General features: G+C 41.9%; 1 protein-coding gene across 6 annotated transcripts in view; it reads left to right on the top strand.

Moving 5' to 3' along the window:
• LOC124798656 (solute carrier family 52, riboflavin transporter, member 3-B-like) overlaps positions 1 to 22,737 on the top strand; it is a 113,819-nt gene that overhangs the window by 83,068 nt on the left and 8,014 nt on the right. For 2 of the 6 annotated variants that reach the window (XM_047262155.1, XM_047262158.1), the window contains exon 2: positions 20,686 to 21,973. In XM_047262155.1, coding sequence (XP_047118111.1) covers positions 20,759 to 21,973 — 1,215 coding nt within the window. In that variant the 5' untranslated portion in view covers positions 20,686 to 20,758. Of the gene's footprint in view, positions 1 to 18,148; positions 18,241 to 19,332; positions 19,559 to 20,255; positions 20,344 to 20,685; positions 21,974 to 22,737 lie in introns of those variants that run through there. The other 4 variants (XM_047262156.1, XM_047262154.1, XM_047262153.1 and 1 more) reach the window with 4 other exon arrangements.

Raw genomic sequence — 22,737 nt, forward strand, 5'->3', positions numbered from 1 at the left:
TTGTTCTCCTAATCATCATCATTTCATCCCCTTCGACGCGCAAGTCGCTGAAGTGGCGTCAAAGTCGAAAGACTTGCACCAGTCGAACGGTCTACCCGACGGGAGGCCCTAGTCACACGACCACTGCGCCACCTCGCTCAGTATTGTTTTGATGAAGCACCGCTTCCAACCACGTACACCAAAATAAGTCCATAGTTTGGAAGTGTAGTAACCGCCCTAACGGTGCTACAGTCGCCCTGCCTTTCTGTTGTGCCATCTTTATTGTGGTCTTGGCCCCTGGGTCTGACGTTAATAGTATTGATCAGTTCCGAGCTCACCCACGCTCATGGCCTTTTGCAACAATCGTGGCAGCGTCGCTATTTTATTCAGCAGCGTTGTAAAATAGTGGCAGTGCTACAAACCTCCCTCACTTGTAGATCTTGTCTCACATCCTCAAACCGAGAACTGTGTATAGTACGTTTTCCTTAAGGCTAGTCAGTTTAAACCACAAGGTTCATTAACTGCGTATTTAACCAGGGGTATTAGCCCAGCAAAGGTCAGTTTTTCCATGGCAACCCCCCCCCCCTTCCCCTCCCGCTTATCTCCACAATGTATTACACTGCAAGTATCACTTTCCATTTTCGTGAACATCTCAACCTCAGACACACAATCTTGAGAGGATTGAGTCTTGTCTATCCCCCCCAGTAGTCCCACAAACCTTTTTCGTCTTCCTTCTCCTATCCCCATCCTGTTCTCAGCAGGCGATGCCGCCACAGGTGACGACAGATCTGCGTCCTTCGGAAATAAATGCGTCTGTACCACTTCAAAACCCACCACATCTGCGAGACACTCAATATTATCGATAACTTCCTGTCCATTCTCCACAGTATTTCCAGTAAAATCGCTGCCTGCAGTTCCACTCTGCGCAACACAATAATCATCTGCACATGCACTTCCCTGTACATCGGGCCCTTTGTCTCTAAACAACACACATTATCACCCAGTGGGATACACACTACTGCACTTAAACCACCCACATTGCTATCCACACACTCATTTACTCCAGTACAGCACACACGTACTTCATCTGGCACTGCACCTACTTTAGACTCCAGTCTCAGAAGATAGTTCTACATTATCCTCTTAACTTTTAGAATATTACTACTCCATACATCAACCAAACTGACACTCTTCCTTCACCTTATTTTCTGCACCCTTCTTCCAAGCTTCTACAGAATCCTCACATTCCTCACTGCCAAAGAATAGTGCTCATTCTTAGCCACTCATTCTTAAAATGCTTTCTGTCTCTTCTCCACACACATTGAAGTAACTCTTCTGCCTAAAGCTATGTTCCATTCCTCACTCTTTTCTTGCTTCAATATAAGTGCATTGTTCTACAGATCAAGCTAATTCAACTGCCGGAGTCTGCAGTGCTTCCTCAACGGCAGCCCCCTGTGGTATTGAAACGGCTCCAAGCACTATGGGACTTAACATCTGAGGTCATCAGTCCCCTAGACTTAGAACTACTTAAACCTAACTAACCTAAGGACATCACACACGTCCATGACCGAGGCAGGATTCGAACCTGCGACCATAGCAGCCGCGTGGTTCCGTACTGAAGCGCCTAGAACCGCTCGGCTACAGCGGCCGGCTGTGGTATTGACAACGACATGATTATACTTATACCAATTATACAAACAAAAACAAACGACGAGCACAAAACAGAATGACGACAAGTATACTTAAACATAATACGATGTTAATACTTCTCGACAATATTCAGCTTCACGTCCTGAACCGCTACACACGGTTAACACCCGATACACTTCTTGATAACTAGCCACAACCCTTTCTCATTAGACATATTGCCCATATTAACTAGGCAAAAACCAACATCTATATTTACACTTTACCAGACACTGTCTGAAGTCACTTGTCACATACTTAATATACAAATAGGATTAAACATCTGGCAAAAGATCCTCTGACTTGCCATGCTATTTGCAGTCAAACAAAACCACAAAAAACTGCACTCACCGCAATGCATGTTGGCGCTACATGTTGCGGCTGGAGACATGTTTCCTAGTCCAGCTACAGATGTCGATCCTGTACCTGACAATAAAATATATAGGCTCAAGGCGGATGACCTATACAGTGACAGGGTTGAGTTGGGGCGGTGGCTTGTTGTCAGGATGACGATCACCGGTTTCTCAAGAAAATATCATTATTAGTCATAAATTTTATTGGAGAACACTCTGCCCGGCCGGTGTGGCCGAGCGGTTCTAGGCGCTTCAGTCTGGAACCGTGCGCGACCGCTACTGTCGCAGGTTCGAATCCTGCCTCGGGCTTGGATGTGTGTGATGTCCTTAGGTTAGTTAGATTTATGTAGTTCTAAGTTATAGGGGACTGATGACCTCAGATGTTAGGTCCCATAGTGCTCAGAGCCATTTGAACCACTTTTGGAGAACACACTACAACACTTCTAACGTCGCTCTGTGGTGGCATTGTCCCCCGTGTGCGTTCTGAAGACAGCGAGTGTGGAGACGCTGATGCAAGCAGGCGGCCAGTGGCCTCCTGTGATGCCAGGAGCTGGGTAGGAATGCTGAAGTGCGGAGTCCACGGCATCACTTGTACCATACTGGTGAGGCTCTGCAGCACACGGCAGGGTGCGTCGGAAGGTGCGGAAAACCACTGTGATTCTCGTGGTGGGAGGCAGCCATCAGCAGTGATGTCCACCTTGAGAGCGAAGGTGTACAGCATCATCAGTATGCCCACACAAACGTAAATGGCTGAACGGCTGCCCTTCTGCACCCACCCCCCCCCCCCCCTTTCCCAGGACAGAAAGCTGACTGCGGCTGGGGTGAGCCTGGAGATGATCCACCGACTGGAAAGCTCTCAGTCTTCAGTGGATGGAGGCCCAGACTCATTATGGTTGCTTATAGAAACATGTTGCCCCATCGACCAGCGTAGAATCCTCGTCACAGATAGTGGCTGCCAGGCTGAGATTACTTTGACTAAAAATGTCGAGAATCTATATTGGTTTGTTGCTGACTTGTTTTGCCATAGCACCGCTTCCAACTCGAGTCAGAGTTAGGGGATCTATAAACAACAACAATTAGAAGTTTAGGTTCACGTAATTCAACTGCCCCTGCTCAACATTCAAATATCTGTTCAGTGCAGTGCAGTGCAGTGATACGTCTATTGACTCAAATGGAATACTGTTTCTTATCTACATAGCCACTCCTCCACCCTGCAAGGAAATTCTTGAAAAACAGCCAGCTAATCTGTATCCTGGTAAAGGAAGCCACTGAATTGTCAAATTATTTAAGTGCTGCTCCGATAGTCCGCAGCTCGTGGTCGTGCGGTAGCGTTCTCGCTTCCCACGCCCGGGTTAGATTCCCGGCGGGGTCAGGGATTTTCTCTGCCTCGTGATGACTGGGTGTCGTGTGATGTCCTTAAGTTATTTAGGTTTAAGTAGTTCTAAGTTCTAGGGGACTGATGACCATAGATGTTAAGTCCCATAGTGCTCAGAGCCTTTTTTTTTGCTCCGATATACCAGTAATTTCAGAGTCAACATCTATAAGCAGTTCACTAAGTTTATCTTTAATACCTCTTATATTTTGTTGACATATACAAATTCCTTCTCTACTTGAAAACATTACTTCCTCTGAATGTAAGCCTTTAGTTAGAGGAACTTCCTTTACGCAAGTGTACCTATCAGCTGACTTCAATCTAAAAATGTTGTAGCGCTAATACCAACTATTACAGGAATTGCAGTTGTTAATGCTTTGTGGACATGGCCTGTTCGAGAACGTTTTTCCACACAAGTGACGTATCATTTTGTGTGTCCTCTCTCTCTCTCCCCCCCCCCCCCCCTCCCCGCCCCTTCCCTCAGACGTTGGTTGCCTTTCCCTGAGATTTCACTCATTTTGCTCGTGTCATAAAGGTTACAAAGGTTCAATTACTGCTGACAGCACTAATTTAAACTGACACGCCAAGGTGTCAGATGAAAATATGTACTGCAAGTTGTGAGCCATACGAGATTTATTATTTTTTATGAAAATTAATAAAATACTTGCCATACGCAATACAATTAATAGCGGAAACTTAAATGTGTGATTACCTCGACTGGAGGAAATCGAGAAGAAGATTCTGGACTCGTTGATGGCTTCAACAGCGAATAATGCTGCACAATGATCTAACATACGTACTAGCAGAAGTTATTCGTTAACTCAATTGAATCTTCGTCCCATTTTCGGTCTTAAACTGAATATAGTTACAGTGTCTAACGTCAGTTTGTGCATGCACAGTATCCACATTCTTGATGTTGCATTGACTACCGTCACTCTGAAATAACGAACGTCATCACACACATTTTAAGATCTAGAATCGTTTCGTAATTTTCATTTGAATGGTAGAGGAGATCTTTTTCTAAGCTGCCCACTATCACTGAAAAAGACATTTACCAACAAGATAAAAACATGAAGTAGTCCACAAACCCAAAAGATAAGTACGTATGTATGATTTCTAGCCACTGGGGAACCTTCTAGTCGTTGGCCTTTGCATCAAGAATTGCAGCGTATACATTATTTATAATAAATAACACCGACTACCACTTCTAATACTTCTCTTAAATGAATAAGAAACACCCAACAGTCTTTTAGAAAACAAAAAGTGAAATAATTATTTTTGGAAGCAGGTGAGCACGAACCTGCTACCTTTTGCTACACAACTCTCGAAGCTATCAACTTATCTACGACTTCAACATGGCCACCATGCCTGCGAATGTGGTGTGCACTGTCTAAAGACTACAAATGTCATTATTTGATATTTAACTATGACAAATTGTAATACAACGATGTGCTTCTGACAGATCATCATTGTTCCGTAATATAGCACCCAAGTCATAACAGTAAAAACATCAATTATACGAAGCCTTCATCTACCGTTATGTAGTTTCCTGTCATTTTATTATAACAGATCATAGCTACAATGAACCGTTTTCCAGAGATCATCAATTTGCTGATGCTCTGAAGCAGCTTATATTCATACCAGCCGAATGCGTGGATTAACTCAATACAATATGGCGACTCGTTAAGTTGTGCTTGTGACATAAAACCATATCACTTCTCATTGGCCAAGTTCCTCTCCGAGAGGCAAAGTCTAACTTCGTTTCATGTTCAGCAGTGTAGTGAAACGTAGAATTCCATGTTGTGACGTCACCAGTTTCTCATCGACGTGCGTTTTCGAGTCCAGTGAGAGCATGGCTTGAGATTAGTAGTACTGGGTCACAAAACTGTCGTTCAATTATCACTGATGTCATGTGTTGTAGAATGATGGAACATGTTATGAGCTCAAATATACACACATCAAAAAACGTTTTGCATCACCTCGCTTCCGAGAGTTCCGAAAACTGTATAGAAAATTGGAATAGAGATCAACATAAACGTCATTTCCGCCCTTTTTATTGGTCATGAAAATCACACATTGCATGTTGTACCACCATAAAGCGAGATCTTCAGAGGTGGTGGCCCAGATTGCTATACACACCGGAACCTCTAATACCCAGTAGCACGTCCTCTTGGACTGATGCATGCCTGTATTCGTCGTGAAATACTATCCACAAGTCCATCAAGGCACTTTTGGTCCACATTGCCCCACTCCTCAACGGCGATGATCCCTAAAAGTGGTTGCTGGGTCACGTCGTCCATAAACAGCCCTTTTCAATCTATCCAGGGCATGTTCGATAGGATTCATATCTGGAGAACATGCTGGCCACTCTAGTCGAGCGATGTCGTTATCCTGAAGGAAGTCGTTCACAAGATGTGCATGACGGGGGCGCGAATTGTCCATGAAGACGAATGCCTCGCCAATATGCTGCCGATATGGTTGGACTATCGGTCGGAGAATGGAATTCACGTATCGTACAGCAGCTACGGCGCCTTCCATGACCACCAGCGGCATACGTCGGCCCCACATAATGCCACCCCGAAACATCAGGGAACCTTCACCTTGCTACACTTGCTGGACAGCGTTTCTAAGGCGTTCAGCCTGGTCGCATTGCCCCCAAACACGTCTCTGGCGATTGTCTGGTTGAAGGTATATGCGACACTTATCGGTGAAGAGAACATGACGCCAATCCTGACCAGTCCATCCGGCATGTTGTTGGGCCCATCTGTACCGCGCTGCATGGTGTGATTGCAAAGACGGACCTCGCCATGGACGTCGGGAGTGAAGTTGCTTATCATGTAGCCTATTGCGCACAATTTGAGTCGTATCACGACATCCTGTGGCTGCACGAAAAGCATTATTCAACATGGTGACGTTACTGTCAGGCTTCCTCCGAGTCATAATCCGTAGGTAATGGTCATCCACTGCAGTAGTAGCCCTTCAGCGGCCTGAGCGACAGTTCCTTTCTCTCTGTATCTCCTCCACGACACATGCACATACACTGACATACAGAAAACACAGCAGACGCTCTGCAAATGTGGCATATGTTGTGTGGAAGCGACTGGATATAATCGAGTATAGTACTATACTGTGCCTCCCGAACAGTGCATTGCGCTAGGTGTTGTCAGCTGAAATACATTTACAATTAATTTTAGAACACGGAACGAGAGATTATGTAGCGATCGCATGGGTAGAAATGACTTTAAAAATCGATAGAATTGCGAAAAATACGTGTAAATTGAGGGAATATACACCGAAATGCGAGGAAATTGACGAATTACTTGCGTGTCCTGTGTTGGCGCAGAACAATTTGTACATGGGGACAAATATGCTACAGCAAGAGCAATACTGGAAAACGTCGACATGGAAACGAAGGAACCAGGGAAGCCGGCCGGGGTGGCCGAGCGGTTCTAGGCGCTACAGTCTGGAACTGCGCGACCGCTACGGTCGCAGGTTCGAATCCTGCCTCGAGCATGGATGTGTGTGATGTCCTTAGGTTAGTTAGTTTTAAGTAGTCTAAGATCTAGGAGACTGATGACCTCAGATGTTAAGTCCCATAGTGCTCAGTGCCATTTGAACCATTTTTTTTCTGAACCAGGGAAACAGTCACTTTTTTCCTTCGAGGCAGCATTCTACTGTATGTGTATTGAGGTAACAGTGATACACGCGAGTTGACTACTGTATTTGACGCCTTTCAGGAAGACAGAGAACCATCTGCGTTAAAAGATGACAGAGTGGATGGAGTGGTTGGTTGAGATGGAGTTGTAACGAGGTACGATTTAATGGTAGACTGGTGATGCATTCTAGAGAGAGAGAGGGAGAGGGAGACGTTGTTGCAGTCATTTGACCATTTTTTCCTGATGTTTCGTCAGGATGCATCATTTGTGTGACGTAGCGTGCGTTCAACTCGTGTAAAACCGCGTGTTCTGTATTTAATTTAGAGCAGTGTCTACTTGCGATCGTTAACAGTAAACCTCTCGGCCATTAGAGGACTTCCATCTTATGTGTGATGAAACGTGACACATTCCTCTAAACTAACGAAGGTTTGTGCGATGTACTCCATTCCCCTGACGCATCTTGGATGTGAAATCGATACTTCAGTTTCATAACCAAGTTAGCGATAGGTGTTTGTGAGACACTGCAATCCCCATGTATACATCTGCTTGACAGATGTCCTGTATACAGAGTTAGTGGTGGTATGACATGTAATTGCACATGTCGAACGCTGCTGCTATGCGTTTATTTGTTTCCTTGTGAGAGGTATTCTCCGTTACTAACAATAATTTTATATGGGACTGATGTGAACATAGTTTCGGAACTGTGATTGGATGTGAACAATGGTCGCTATAGATCTCTGGAGAGATACGCTGTGCATGTATCACACAGAGCAACTGTTTTAAGGAAGTAATTTTTTCGTTTTCGGTTTGTTACAGCTGCAAAATAGTAACACGAATTCTTTACAGACGAATGGAAAAACTAGTAGAAGCCAACCTCGGGGAAGATCAGTTTGGATTCCGCAGAAACACTGGAACACGTGAGGCAATATTGACCTTACGACTTATCTTAGAAGAAAGATTAAGGAAAGGCAAACCTACGTTTCTAGCATTTGTAGACTTAGAGAAAGCTTTTGACAATGTTGACTGGAATACTCTCTTTCAAATTCTAAAGGTGGCAGGGGTAAAATACAGGGAGCGAAAGGCTATTTACAATTTGTACAGAAACCAGAAGGCAGTTATAAGAGTCGAGGGACATGAAAGGGAAGCAGTGGTTGGGAAGGGAGTAAGACAGGGTTGTAGCCTCTCCCCGATGTTGTTCAATCTGTATATTGAGCAAACAGTAAAGGAAACAAAAGAAAAATTCGGGGTAGGTATTAAAATTCATGGAGAAGAAATAAAAACTTTGAGGTTCGCCGATGACATTGTAATTCTGTCAGAGACAGCAAAGGACTTGGAAGAGCAGTTGAATGGAATGGACAGTGTCTTGAAAGGAGGATATAAGATGAACATCAACAAAAGCAAAACAAGGATAATGGAATGTAGTCTAATTAAGTCGGGTGATGCTGAGGGAATTAGATTAGGAAATGGGGCACTTAAAGTAGTAAAGGAGTTTTGCTATTTGGGGAGCAAAATAACTGATGATGGTCGAAGTAGAGATGATATAAAATGTAGGCTGGCAATGGCAAGGAAAGCGTTTCTGAAGAAGAGAAATTTGTTAACATCCAGTATTGATTTAAGTGTCAGGAAGTCATTTCTGAAAGTATTCGTATGGAGTGTAGCCATGTATGGAAGTGAAACATGGACGATAAATAGTTTGGACAAGAAGAGAATAGAAGCTTTTGAAATGTGGTGCTACAGAAGAATGCTGAAGATTAGATGGGTAGATCACATAACTAATGAGGAGGTATTGAATAGGATTGGGGAGGAGAGAACTTTGTGGCACAACTTGACCAGAAGAAGGGATCGGTTGGTGGGACATGTTCTGAGGCATCAAGGGATCACCAATTTAGTATTGGAGGGCAGCGTGGAGGGTAAAAATCGTAGAGGGAGACCAAGAGATGAATACACTAAGCAGATTCAGAAGGATGTAGGTTGCAGTAGGTACTGGGAGATGAAAAAGCTTGCACAGGATAGAGTAGCATGGAGAGCTGCATCAAACCAGTCTCAGGACTGAAGACCACAACAACAACAACCATAGTTTATCGTAGAGGAACGTGCAAGAAGGATGATGTCATGTGCTGTAGATATATTTCTTACATTAGAATATTAACAGCGCTGCATTCCAGATGACTGATAGGTCGGGAACTCAAGTGACCTAACTTTATAGCCTGTTTTAGGTGTAGAACTGTGTAGCCTTAGGACTGCGTGTGTTTATGTTCTCTCTTGCCAATACCCTCCTGGTACTGATCCCAGACACTAGAACAATACTTTAAAATTGATAGCGTAGTTGATTTACATAAAATGCTTTGAACTCCATCTGCCTGGAGCTCCATCATGCATAAAAACCATTCATTTCTTGTTCTTCTTAACCGTCTGCTATTACTCGTATTTCACAACACTTTCAAATCTGTTACTATACACCAATAAGGGGTGCTAACCTCCTCGACATGGGCACGTCTGGAGAAATTTTGTGCACTTGGATGGGCGAGGACTCGGCAAGCTCCATTCGTTCACGAGACATGGATAGTGGTCTAATTCTGATCAGCTGCAGATTAAATCGGTAATGGTGCTGCAAGGCGCGCTGGTTGAAGACAGTGTGAGGGGCTCCTTCAGTCGCTAATTTTATCCTAAGACTGCAGGGATGCTCTGTGACTCCCATCCGCACAGAGATGGATCGTAAATTAAGCATTATGCTCGAGGTGTTAGAAATATGTAGAGCGCTGCCTGGAATATTTTGATGATGTATGTGTTCGAGAATTAACAATGAATGGACATACTGCACAGTCATCTACCTACATTCGCAATGATACTCGCAAAGTAGAGAAGAGGCGGTTTAGTTATGATACTGAAATTGGGAAACATGCTGTCGCATAATTGGTCGGTGTTGAAATTACTGTAAAACTGCTAAAATTGTTCGCACTATCAACTGTGATGCTTATTATTACAGTACATCGACGGTGCCTTTTTCCATCCCACCCGTCCACTGGCACACTGTTGGTTACCACATAATCTTTGACTGACATTGCTTGTTTGAGTTGGAGAAAGAGTTTTGGTGGAGGGGCAACACCTTCTGGGTATGACTAGCACCAAAACAGTGATCGCGTACGTGACTGCAATATGGGGAATCAGTCGAAATGGAATGCAGAGCCATCAGCTATTCCATCACTGTGACAAATGAGTTTAAATGTAGAGGTCGCCAATCACCTTCGGACTGCAGTTTGGAAACTCTCCACAACGCCGCCAAACTCTTCCAGTTTCCTTATGTTGTAACTGTCTTTTATTTAAAATCATCCACTGTGTGTGGTGTGTTATGGTAGCAGCAGTAACAACACGATTTACACTGTGCGACGTCTAGTTTTCTGTGAGAGGCAATGGATGAGAACGTGTTAATGTCAGTTTAGAACCTGATACACACCTCGAAGTCGTGGCGGAGAAACTAAATGTATGGTAGTGTATGAAGAGTGTTGCAGCAAAAAAACAATGTTTCAAACACACCGTTGGGCGGCTTGCGGAGTATCAATGTAGATGTAGAATGAGACACGGTCACATTGAGCGTCTCTTGCGACTTACGGTATAGTCCGCGGGATACGATCATCCTCCTACAGTACAGGTGATGAAACTTTAAACTGGTCTATGCAGTTGTTCAATACCTGTATATTTAACAGGATCGTGACATGTGCTCGATGCCGACATGCATGCGGTATTTGTTTGCTATATATGGGAGGAGAGAGATGTGGTAAAAATCTTATTGAGTTCTCTATCTGTGTGTAGTTTGGAGAAGCATAACAATGCAGTAGAAAAATCCACATCCTTCCCCCAGTTCCCATAGTGTCTTTTATACTACCTCGAGTTGCAGGAGCAGGCTTGATTTAGCGCTTACCTTACACATCATGCACAGTTGGCAGAGGCAGTCCTGTCACAGTAACTCAGATTAGCCTGTTTGTACATGGGTTGCAGAAGGTAGTAGATATAGCTCTCTCTGGCTTCTACTCAGTTCCGACTTAAACTGGAATGATCACGTGCGTAAATCTGCAGAAATGGCAGCAGTTGCAAGATGTATAGGGACTACTTTAAAGTATATTGGAATTTTACTGTGGCAGATAGGTTCGAGAAAGGTGACTCGTTTCGAGATATGACAGGCTAGAAACATGATTAACTTGTGGCTGTAATCATTAAAGGACTTCTCCATACTGTCGGCGACGTGTAACTGCACTGTTTGTCTGATACTGTACACTCTGGCGATCACCGTCTATATTCAGTGTCGTGGTATTTGTCTGCAAAAAACCATTTCATTCAGAGGTAATGCCATATGTAGATTTATACAGCCAGTACAGCTTTTAACATGGATACTTGTATGCACTTGTAGAACCAAGACTGCTTGTGATGATAATATGGTTGTGTTTTTTAACATCAGGCGGTTTGTAAGACGATTACGCCTCTCTTTCTAAGACACAGTGGTACCACTCACAAGAAAACTTATGAGACACGTCCATCCATTGTTGATTTTCGGTCAATATTAATTCGTATCACCAGCAGTCAGCTATTGACGAAGTATTATACATAGTAGTATGGGATGTGTGATAGGTTCACCTTGAGCGTCAGACTTCTAAAGTATGTGCTTGTGTTCCTATATGTGCAAAGGAAATGACTATGTCCAGTCGTAAGCAAGGTATGGATTTGACGTGGAATACTGTGATAGCAAAGGGAAGAGTATGTCAAGTCATTAGAATGATACAGATATTTCTATTTCCTGAGCCACAGCCATATGCAGGTTGCATTTCCGATACTTTGCTCATTGTCGAATGTCGTTCAACTAAGACCACAATCGTAGCATTTAATTGTAAGTATAGCGATCAAATATGTATGTGGCCGATTTCGTTGGACGATTCTGTCTGCGCTTGGTTGGCGCGGTGGCCTGTGGCGGGAATGATTCACATTTCCCACTAACGGCAGGAGTCGTCCAAATGGAGAGGCCTTTTGGGATGCAGGAATGTAGTTGACTTAACCATGTCGTCCTCTAGAAGGCCGAATGGCGTACTAATACTTAGTATGTGTTGTACAGCTTTCGTGATCACGTGGAAATTTGAGGAGAGTCAATATGGACATGGGTTCACACTGGACCATTATTTCCTCCCATGGAAATTGTCTGAATGCCTCTTTCTTCACATTTCCTGTCATTATTTGGTTGAGAGAAGATCAATTGTGATGTGTGTCGAGTGCATCTATCAGGTGACAGACAGGTGGAGGACATTTTTGCTGCTTCTCTAAACATGAGAAACATCTTAGTTGACTTTGTAAATTATAAGGATGGTTTGGAATCTGCTATATCGCCGACATTGGTATTCACGAGTGGAAATATCAGTTTCCTCTTTTTTTTTTCGAGTTTTCACGTAAAGGTCTTAGCAGGCAGGATAAGTTTCTAGCTACTCAATGGCTCACAATGCTTTTTAGTCAGGGCAAAATTGTTTGATCTGGGTGGTGGAATCTATGGATGGAATGCACTGACACAAACCCCAACCTGGCAGTCTGAAAATATATATAAAGACGCCACGGTGTGTTGGCTGGACTTACAAGTATCAGAAATACCAAAAGATTTCGTGGAAGTGTAAAATCGATACACCGAAAAGAGTCTAGGGCTTTTCGAATTGTAATTACATCCTTTATTCATCGACAAATACGTAATGGTGGCAGGCCTTTCTGCTGTGTGTAAACGACAACCAGCTGGTGCAAGTGTGGACGTATCATAATTTTTTTGTTATATACACCTATAATTGATAGTCAGAAATGTTATGCTGCTGCTTGAACGTAAAGGTACCGTGGTTTATATTCTGACATATGTTTATGGGAGGTAATCAAACTGCTATTCACGTAAAAACAAAATAATTACATATGTCTAGTCGTAATGAAAGAATAGTTTGGACATTGTGAATTGCAGTTTCAACGCACTGTGGGGTATATCCGAACGTAAGTGGTGATAGATTCATTTTGTAAACATCTGCACAATATAGCAATGCAAGTGTTCAACTGGATCTGCTGTAGTGTACAAAGAGGACGAGCAATACGTCTGTAACAATACACCCCTCATCGGCACCCCCAAACGTACCCTCGCATATTCCTTGTTGTTCTATCGATAGTGGTGTTGATTACAGTACACCAACCCATGTCGGTGATGTCTTTCCAAGCATTACGTTCACTGGTGTGGTATTCATTATCACATAGTGTCAGACGCTTGTCCTTCGTAACACTTGTTTTAGAGAATTCTGGCAGTATAAAGCACCTTCCAGAAGCACTTGTCAGATAATTTCCTAGGACTGACGAGAATCAAGACATATAGCCGGTGTGAGTGTAGGTATACCATAACTTTTTCGGGTGCTGTACACATATAAAAGATAACTGCACTTTGTGTAAAATGTGTATATATTGCAGTGTAATGTTGCTGTGGCTTATGTTGTGGCATGACCAGAGAAAATGAGTGTGTGTCCTATCGTGAGGGATGTATAGATTCAGCGCATCAATAACTGGCAAGGGTATGGGAGATTTCTTTTACGTCGAAAATTATGTGCGCTATAGATACTGAGATTCGTTCCAGAACCACAGCCGTCAAGAGGAGACATTACCTGTGCATCGATCAGTGTCAGACTGCAGCAGCAATCGTAATATTTAATTGTAGTTACACAGGTAAATATGTTCCTGATTCCCAATACTCTTGTGATTCTTGTATGTATTTGATGATCTGTAGACAACTTTTAAGGGGTTTAACCGTCAGTGCAATATGGCGATATGTACAAAATAATTTTTTGCTGCTGAATGCCTTGTCTGCAGAAAACAATGGCGCACAGTGCTCCCACACCGGCGGCAGCAGCAGTTTGACAGGTAAATTCAGCGACAGATGGGCTGTCCCGCTAGGATTGCTAGGAAGAATGCACCCTGTGCTATTCTGGGAAGCATTGCAACATCTCTCTCGGCACTGGACCTGCATCGCAGATATGCATCATCGCGCCAGCAATGGTGCCTACGTGAACACGTATTTCGACAGGTATTTCTCAGGTGTTATGTATCAAAGGGATACTGCCGTATCATCCTTGTGGGACCTGAACTGACACCTGTGTGTGGCTCAGCAGCTGACGGCCATGTTGTCACTTTGCGGCATCTGCCGTTTCACCCCGACTCAGGTAATGGTGTTAGTGATCTTTTGTTTAAACTATATTCTATCGATTTCACAGACCAATAGGATGCCATGAATTAAGAAAAGACTACCCCATATATGTGAATAATATCAATTTAATTAATGTGCATAAATAGTGTGGTGTTAGTGGTACAATATTAAAGGGGAAGGTGTGGGTGGGTGGGTGACATAGAACAAAACAGCAGGTCGAGTGGAGAACACTATGTTAACTTGAACAATTTTTATGTACAGTGGACTACAGTAGTTTAAGGGTGTTGGTGACAAAGAAGAATACGCCAGAAATGACGTTCAAAAGCATTTGGAATACGAAAAGTGTACCAGAAAATGGTGGGAGGACATTAGTAATTTGGTATCAAAGGCAGCACAATGATTAAAGGAAATGGGGGTGACATGGAAAACCACTTAACAGAATAATAGGTTAAGTTCTGACAAAGGGCCAAAGATTACGTTAAGACACCCAGAGTACACTGCTGAACATTGGGTTATGCAACATGTTTGCCCCAGAGTTGTTTGCATCTCTGCACATCAGTGTACTGCATTATTTACGAGTAGTTTTCAGGTCTGTAGACTATTTACTGCGACCTCAAGCACATCAGGGTGAGTGTTTTATGTCAGTGTAATAAATATACTGTGTCAAATCTGTCCCTAAATAAATTGTTCCGAAATAAATAAAGTACACAACTTTCTCTCTCCAGCAACCCAGAAAAGCTGAGTCATTTTCCCATCATTCCCCCCTCCAGGCCGCCATCTTGGATTGAGTCACAGGAGGTACAACAGTGGCCTCTGGTGGCAGTACTGTGTACTATGTCAGTTGAACTCCAGACTTCATAGTGGGCACACTAGGTTGAGGTACTGCCTCAACTTGTTTAAGTAAAGACTGTTTAAATAAAGATATAGGTCCATCCTATCCAGCACAGGCTGTCCTTTTCCTGCCAGTTCCTAGGAAGAGGTGACAGTTTGATGACTTAGGTTAGTATAGATAGCCCAAGTGCCCTTTTTCCCACTATTTTCTTAGGATAGTAGAGGTAGCCATGGTGTGCTGCATTGTCCTGATGAAATTTGAACTTCCCACCATTTTTGAAGGAGGGGAGGGGAGGAGAGGGCGGTTAAGTTAATTAATTGGTCGATTTAATTAAGTAGTCAATCAAATTGATAAAAGTGAGAGGGGCGATCCAATAACTCAGACCTGAAAGTGTACCTCTAGGAGTGAGAGGGGAGATTTCCTGAGGGGTGGGGGGAGGGAGAGGGGGTTGGGAAAGAACAAGTTAAGTGCCTGTCAATGAAAAGGAAGGATCTTTTAAGAGAAAAATAGGTTAAGTACCTGTCAATCAAACGAGAACAATAGGTTTGTCCCCGAGTGCATACCTGCCCCTAATGTAGGCAACCTGCACTAACAAATTGACTTGCGCCGGATTTGGTCCACTACTATCTTTGAGTAAGGAATTTGTTTTCAACTACGACCAGTGGGGATTGGAAGAGAAAATTCATATGAAAGGATCCCTGGAAATTAAAGGTACCAAGAGAGTTGTGTCAAGGTCAACTAACATCAGTGCCTTAAGACATTTTTGTACAATTATGTCGACTGTTAATGTGGATGGTAAATTGGCTGGAAAGTTGCGAGAATTTGGAGGTGCTCTGCCCCCTACAATTCTTTCTCATGTGTGTAATCTTGCAAGGGCAGTACGAAATACCTAGGTGGCAGCAAGCAAGAGTGGGATAATGGGCATAACAGAACTACAACTATGGTATAAGCACTGCTTTTGAGCAATATCTGGTCAACAAAACTTGCTTTTGCTTGATTCCTGGTCTAAGCATAAAAATTATAGGCCTATTGCTTTAGAGCAAAGTAGCCATTCCGAAAAATGTGTGACATTGAAGTTCATACCACCTGGAACCACTGGACAAATTCAGCCTCTGGATTTTTTTTTTCTTGCCCATAAAACCTATTATTTCGATATCTACAGCTACGCATTAAAAGATAGCCAGTTTCACGATAAACTCCACGACAGATTGTTTCGGACTTGGTTGCATACCATCACATTCTATCGGTTCTCATCACCCCATTACACGAGTATAATTCTATTATTTTTAAAGGTGGATACCTAGCTGAACTTCCTGCACGGTTTGTAGCTCCCAAGGAGTCCGCCTTGGATCTTGATAGTGCGAAACTTCGTAATCTCTGTGGCGCGCCATTTTTCATTCGGTGTTCATAGTGCAAGTTAATGGTTTCTTTTAAATAGTTCTTGAATGCCGACAACGTCCGTTTCGTGAAGTGTAATACATTACACCCCGTAGAAGGTTGATCTTGTACCCGCTGGACACTCATTTTCTGTTGCCCTCCAGACGCACGTGGCGAGTCAGTAGCTAATATTTGTCCTGTCATAATTGTTAACACAACACTTTCAAATCAGCCTTACTAAAGACTGAACTTGCGATCTCGCAGTCAATGGGTTCCTTGATAGAATGTTGCGAAAGTGTGGGATATCTACACCAAATAGGACTAATAAGGGATACTGAATGCATACAAAGAAAGGCAGCACGAATAGTAGTAAGTTTGTTTGATCCACGGGATAGCGTAACGGAGATGCTGGGAACACTGAATTGGCAGATGCCTGGAGATAGATGCCAACCTTCCCGCAGAAGCCTACTTAACAGTTTTCAAGAAACAGTATTAAGCGACGAATCTAGTAGAAACCCGTATGTACCGCTCCCGTAGAGACCGCGAAAACAGTTTAACAGTTTACAGCACGCACAGAAGCATTTAAAGAGTCCTTCCCGCTCTCCATACATGAATGGAATGGAAATACTCTCTAATATGTGGTACAAAGGGAAGTACCTTCCGACATGCACCTTACAGTGTTCGCAGGTATAGATGTAGATTATCTGTATCACCAAACCATTTACCTCATTTTTAAGTACGAAAGATATGACAGCATTAGCACCTACGAAGAGAGAATGAGTGTGAGCAATTAATGTTTTCGTTTTCCTAAAGATGAACGAAGATCAGACATTTAGTACCATTATGGAATACGAGTAGGTCACAGTTCCTCTCGTACTTCAAGAAGAGGCAGCAAAATATCATTCTCCACAGTAATGGTAAGGCCATGATGTGGCGTCTGACTGGAGTACGATTAAGTGGGGCGGGGAAGGGAGGTGCCCCATACGTCAGTGCTGGGATCACTACTGTTTCTTACGTATATATAATTTTAATCATAGCTATAATTTTCTCAGCACTGTGGTATATATTTCAGAGTAAAAGTCAGTCGTCATCTGTACAGTTCCTCATTCATGGCTCACTCCTATTGTCAGGAAGTTCCTGGAAAACATTTAAGCATAAGCCTGTGTTACATTGTTGATTATGATAATATAATCAGCAGCTAGTCGTTAGCAAAGGATTCGAATGCATCTTATTTTGTTTGTCATTAACTTTTCTGTTGTAATTTCATGTACTGATTCGTTCCATGACCGTCAAGATTGAGTCCTCAGTATGGTCCTACAAAACTAGACGTGTAATTAAGGATTTTGTCCTTAAAAATATTAGAAAAAATTATAAATCAATAATTTGATACTTTCCACAGCTCCAAATTTGATGTTTTCCGTAATTATTTTACTTTGGGCAACTAGGAAGCAATTTGGAATACTGCTGCTGCTGCAGCGTAACTGATTAAAGCAGAAACCCGGGAAGACGATCAAGTGCATAACAAAACTTAAAGATTATCGTTGTCTATCTCTGTTTCCCGATAACGAAAGAAAAAATTGCAACTAAGTGGTTCTTTTTCCCGCGCGCTGTTCATCGAGATTGGGACGCCAAAGAGACAGTCTGATGTTGGTTCAAAGAATTCTCTGCAAACCACTTGTAAGAACTACAGAGTAGTCACGTAGATGTACATCTGAGTTGTGACATGCAAAGACACTGGATGCAAATTATTAAGATTTAAAAGTGGTGCATTGACTGGAAACTTAAGAAAGGTAAGTTTTTCACTTCACAAAACGGGAACATAGCATCCTGTGACAGTAATATCTGTGAGTCAACACCGGACTCTGTTCACTAATTCCTACCGCTAGGGGTTCTGTGTAACAATTTTAGAGATATTAAACAGAATGATCAAACAGGCTCCATCATTGGTAACTAACTCGGCACACATCAGTTCAGATGTAGGATGCTGGAAAAATGCAGTCAATCTACAAAGGAGATGGCTTACAAAACATTCGTGCGAGCCACCCTAAAATATTGCAGAGGTGCGTGGGACCCTTATCAGTCTTACAAGGCATGGACACACATACAGAAGGGCGGCACGAATGTCACAGGTTTGTTGAACCAAGGACGAGTGTCATAAAAGTACTGAAAAAATCTGAAGTGGCAAACGATTGAGGATAAACAATAACTATCTCTCGAAATCCTACGTACAAATCTTCAATAATCAATGCTATGCGAGCCAGCCACGAATACATAGAAGTCTCGTACATTTCCTCCCACTGGGACCCATTTAAGTAGTTATTCTCGCCGCGCTCCGTGCGTGAATGGAATGGGTAGAAACTGTGTGTTGATGGTAAGTACCCTCCGCCATGCACTTTGTAGTTGTTTGCAGATAATGTATGTACATGTATACCTTAATGCGCTTTATGGTTCTCTGTCGGTCCCCCAGGCAAGCCAAAGACTACAAAATCAAACCGAATTACTACTACTACTACTACTACTACTACTACTACTACAAGTATGTTGACGTATTCGTTCTGCTAGAGTAAATGTTAATGACAAAAGTTACCGAAAACCTAAAAAAAAAAAAACTTTTTGTTACTCCAGGATCATTAACTTACTTTAATTTTTTTCCCCACCGAATAATTCTGTTTAAATACAGGCTTACGCTTCTACCCAATACCGGTACTGACCACTCTCACTATCGTGTAATTCATATATTTCATAGACATCCCATCACCTAACTGGCGGCACTAGAAATTCTGTAGCCTAATTTAGTAACACCAAATTGTTTAAGCAACTGTTATGCAATGCTGTCGTATCGTGATCTTAACGGCGAACTTGGCACGATCGATGTAGTTAACCTTCACCAACTAGTGACGTCACTCTCAGCTGGTATCAGCGGGATAGCACCAAACGATGGAAGACTCGCCCAGATGTTGAACCTAGGCTACGCCTTTCTGTTTGCGTAGCGTATGTAAACTCAGGTCATGCTGTATAAGAAGCCAGTATTAATATTCGCGTCCATGCCGAATTTCAATGGCAGAACGAAAGCAGTTGCAATTCTGCCACGTCGGGTATCGGTCAAACGTAAGCTAGTGATGCGCTTTTTTGAATAGATTAAATTCTTGTTACACATGTCAAGTTACAGATATATTTTCGTTGATTAACAAGCAATTGTACTATTAACCACTGGGCCCTATTTCATAAGTTATGATAATACCGATGTGGGATCGACATGTTATGCCAAAGTGTCCTATTTAACGAAGTTGTGCCGAAGTAACACATTTTTTAAATATCGGTACTGAAATTCAGTTCATTGACGTATTGACAAAATTTTCAGAGCAAACCATTAAGATCGTGAACTGCCAATAACCTTAATAGAATATTTGCACGCATTTCAGTCTCCGTCATGTTTAACTAGGAAGGACTTTTCAAGGTTTTTAGATATTGCGAGGTTGGCAGGTTTCGATATAGAATGTGGGCACTGAAAATTCGGGTTATGGATTATGAACATTTTGTTTCTACATGTTAGAAATCTTTGGTATAGAATTAAGTTTTAACTGTAACACATAATTTATCTTGTGCACATTGCTTTTGCCACACTAACATTAGAAGCATTGTAATTAGTTATTACCACAAATATTCGTGTGAAGCGCTACTTTTGATTGTCTGGTTATAAATGTTTGCACAATTTTTGCCTCAGATGTTGCTATCAGTACGTAAATTCATTTGTTGAGATTTAAGGAAATGCACCTACTGTGTAGTAGAGAACCATGTTACTGAGTGTTCATTTTAATGTAAGCAACAGAAGTGTATTTCAGCAAGATTTCTGTACCATTCAGCGTAGCAGCAGTTAATACATTCACAGTGAGGTAAAGCACAAGGACGTCAAATATGTGGAATTTCACAACTCTCTTCATTCCAAATTATAACACTTTACACAGTGCCATTGTGCAAGGTATCTCAGACAGACAACTCATTTATTAAATTACTGGTATGTTATCCCATCGTAATGAATCCACTGCATCATTATTTCCAAACAGAAGACACTCCCTCAGTGTTAATTTACTTCATATGATTCATTGCTTGAACAAGTGTTATGTATTGTACGATTTGAGATATAATAGAACCCCCATATTACTTATTTGCAAACCATGTATTATTGTACAACATTTGAACTAATTTAAATGTATGCTCTTTTTCTTAACCCACAGGTACAACGAATGTGGAAAGAGACTACCACTTCTACCATCCAGCCCTAATAATACAGACTTGCAGAAACCCAACATGAAGTTCTGTGCAAGACAACTTTCCGAGCGGAAGATATTGGTGGATATTTTAGCCATTCTTTTTGGCATTGGAACCTGGATTGCAGTAAATGGACTGTTTGTCCAGCTGCCTCTGCTTGTGCAGACACAACCTGAAGGATGGAATCTCCCATCATACATATGTATTATTATACAAATTGCAAACATTGGACCTTTATTGTATGCAATTCTGCAGAAAACCTTTCCAGGAGTATTAAGGGATAGTATCATAATATATGCAATACTCTTAATTGGAACTGTTGCTCTTTTGTTACTGCCATTCCTCTACAAAGAGACTACTTACATCGATGGTGAAGAGCACAGCACAGCACTGCTTGCACTTTCATTTTTTATTGCTTTAGTGGGCTGTACCAGTTCAGTACTCTTTATGCCTTTTATGAGAAACTATAAAGAAATGTATTTGATTTCTTATTTTGTTGGAGAAGGACTTAGTGGGTTTCTACCAAGCATTGTGGCTCTAGTACAAGGGGTAGGAGGAAATCCTACTTGCGTGAATCAGACTCTCACAAATTCAAGTAATCAAAATGGAAATTCAGAGGTTACTCTTGTTCCATACACGCCACCACCAAATTTTTCGACAACAGCTTTTCTTTTCTTCCTTTTTGGAACACTTTTCATCAGTACTATTTCTTTCGCATTACTGAATAATCTACAGACGTGCAAAGATGAGAAAGTTCCTTCTCCAGATAAAAACACCTCACGACAGAGAGAGAAAGCATCAGATACACAAGAAGAGTCAGGTCTTAATGATGGACTATTAAGTCAACAAAGTACATGTGAAGAATTGAAAGATCTCTGTACAACACCTACAACAGAAGTGTTCCAGCAACCAAGAGAGATGATGTCAGTAACAGCAAAATTATCGCCCTGTAGTTATTATTGTTTGATGTTCTTGATGGCATGGGTTTGTGCTTTTGGGAATGGAATATTCCCAAGCATTCAGTCATATTCTTGCTTACCGTATGGCAACATAGCATACCATCTGTCTGTCACATTGTCAAGCATGGCTAATCCAGTGGCATGCTTTCTCGGATTTTTCCTGCCATACTCCTCAATCAGGGCAATATCATTCCTAACAGCATTCAGTACTGTTTTTGCAATGTACATAGGTATTACTGCAGTCATGAGCCCTACACCTCCGCTAGTTGGATATCCGAGTGGAGAATTCCTTGCGGTAAGTAAGCTAATTTTATGTTTTTATCCCTTCTTTGAATACGTGTAATTAAACTTTTTTAATTCTTTAAAGAATGTTTGAGTAAATTTCTTTTCTGGCAAAAACTGATGTTATAAACATTTATGCTTAATGTACTACTTCACTAGTCACAGTGTGTTGTCAAAACATTGTCCAAGAATGGTAACAACAACTCTGCTGAATATCTGGAAGTATACCCTTAAACAGCATCCATCCTGCAGTCAACAATCTGCCCTATCCGAACACATATCTGCATTTATTCTTGAAGCAGCTTATTTTCATATTAGATTACTTGACGTAAATGTGCAAATAAGAACTGGAGGTGCCACAGTTTGAAAAGTTAGCAAATATTTACATTGATATCTTCAAAACACTGATCCTACTGTGTTGCATGTAATGATATATTCTCTAATATAGGACTATCAATGAGTGAGTGTGGAGAAGAAGCAATGTTAACAACGTACACATTTGTAGCAATGAAAATAAAGGAGAAAACCGACCGGTAAAAGAACCACACTAAACACTTCCTGAGAAATTAAATGTAAAGACAAGATAACATTAGCCGTATCAAGTGCAGTTTGACAAAAATTTAAGAAAGCATTCAGTGGACAAGATCATCTACACAAAACCTATAAAATTTGATTCTCATGTCCTAATGAATGTGCCCTCAGACTGTGAGAAAGTATCTTCCACATGAACAAAAACATACTTCTCCAAATAGGTCACATGTAATATTTAACACCACC

This window comes from Schistocerca piceifrons, chromosome 5 (genome assembly GCF_021461385.2).
Source record: "Schistocerca piceifrons isolate TAMUIC-IGC-003096 chromosome 5, iqSchPice1.1, whole genome shotgun sequence".
NCBI classification, from domain to species: Eukaryota; Metazoa; Arthropoda; class Insecta; order Orthoptera; family Acrididae; genus Schistocerca; species Schistocerca piceifrons.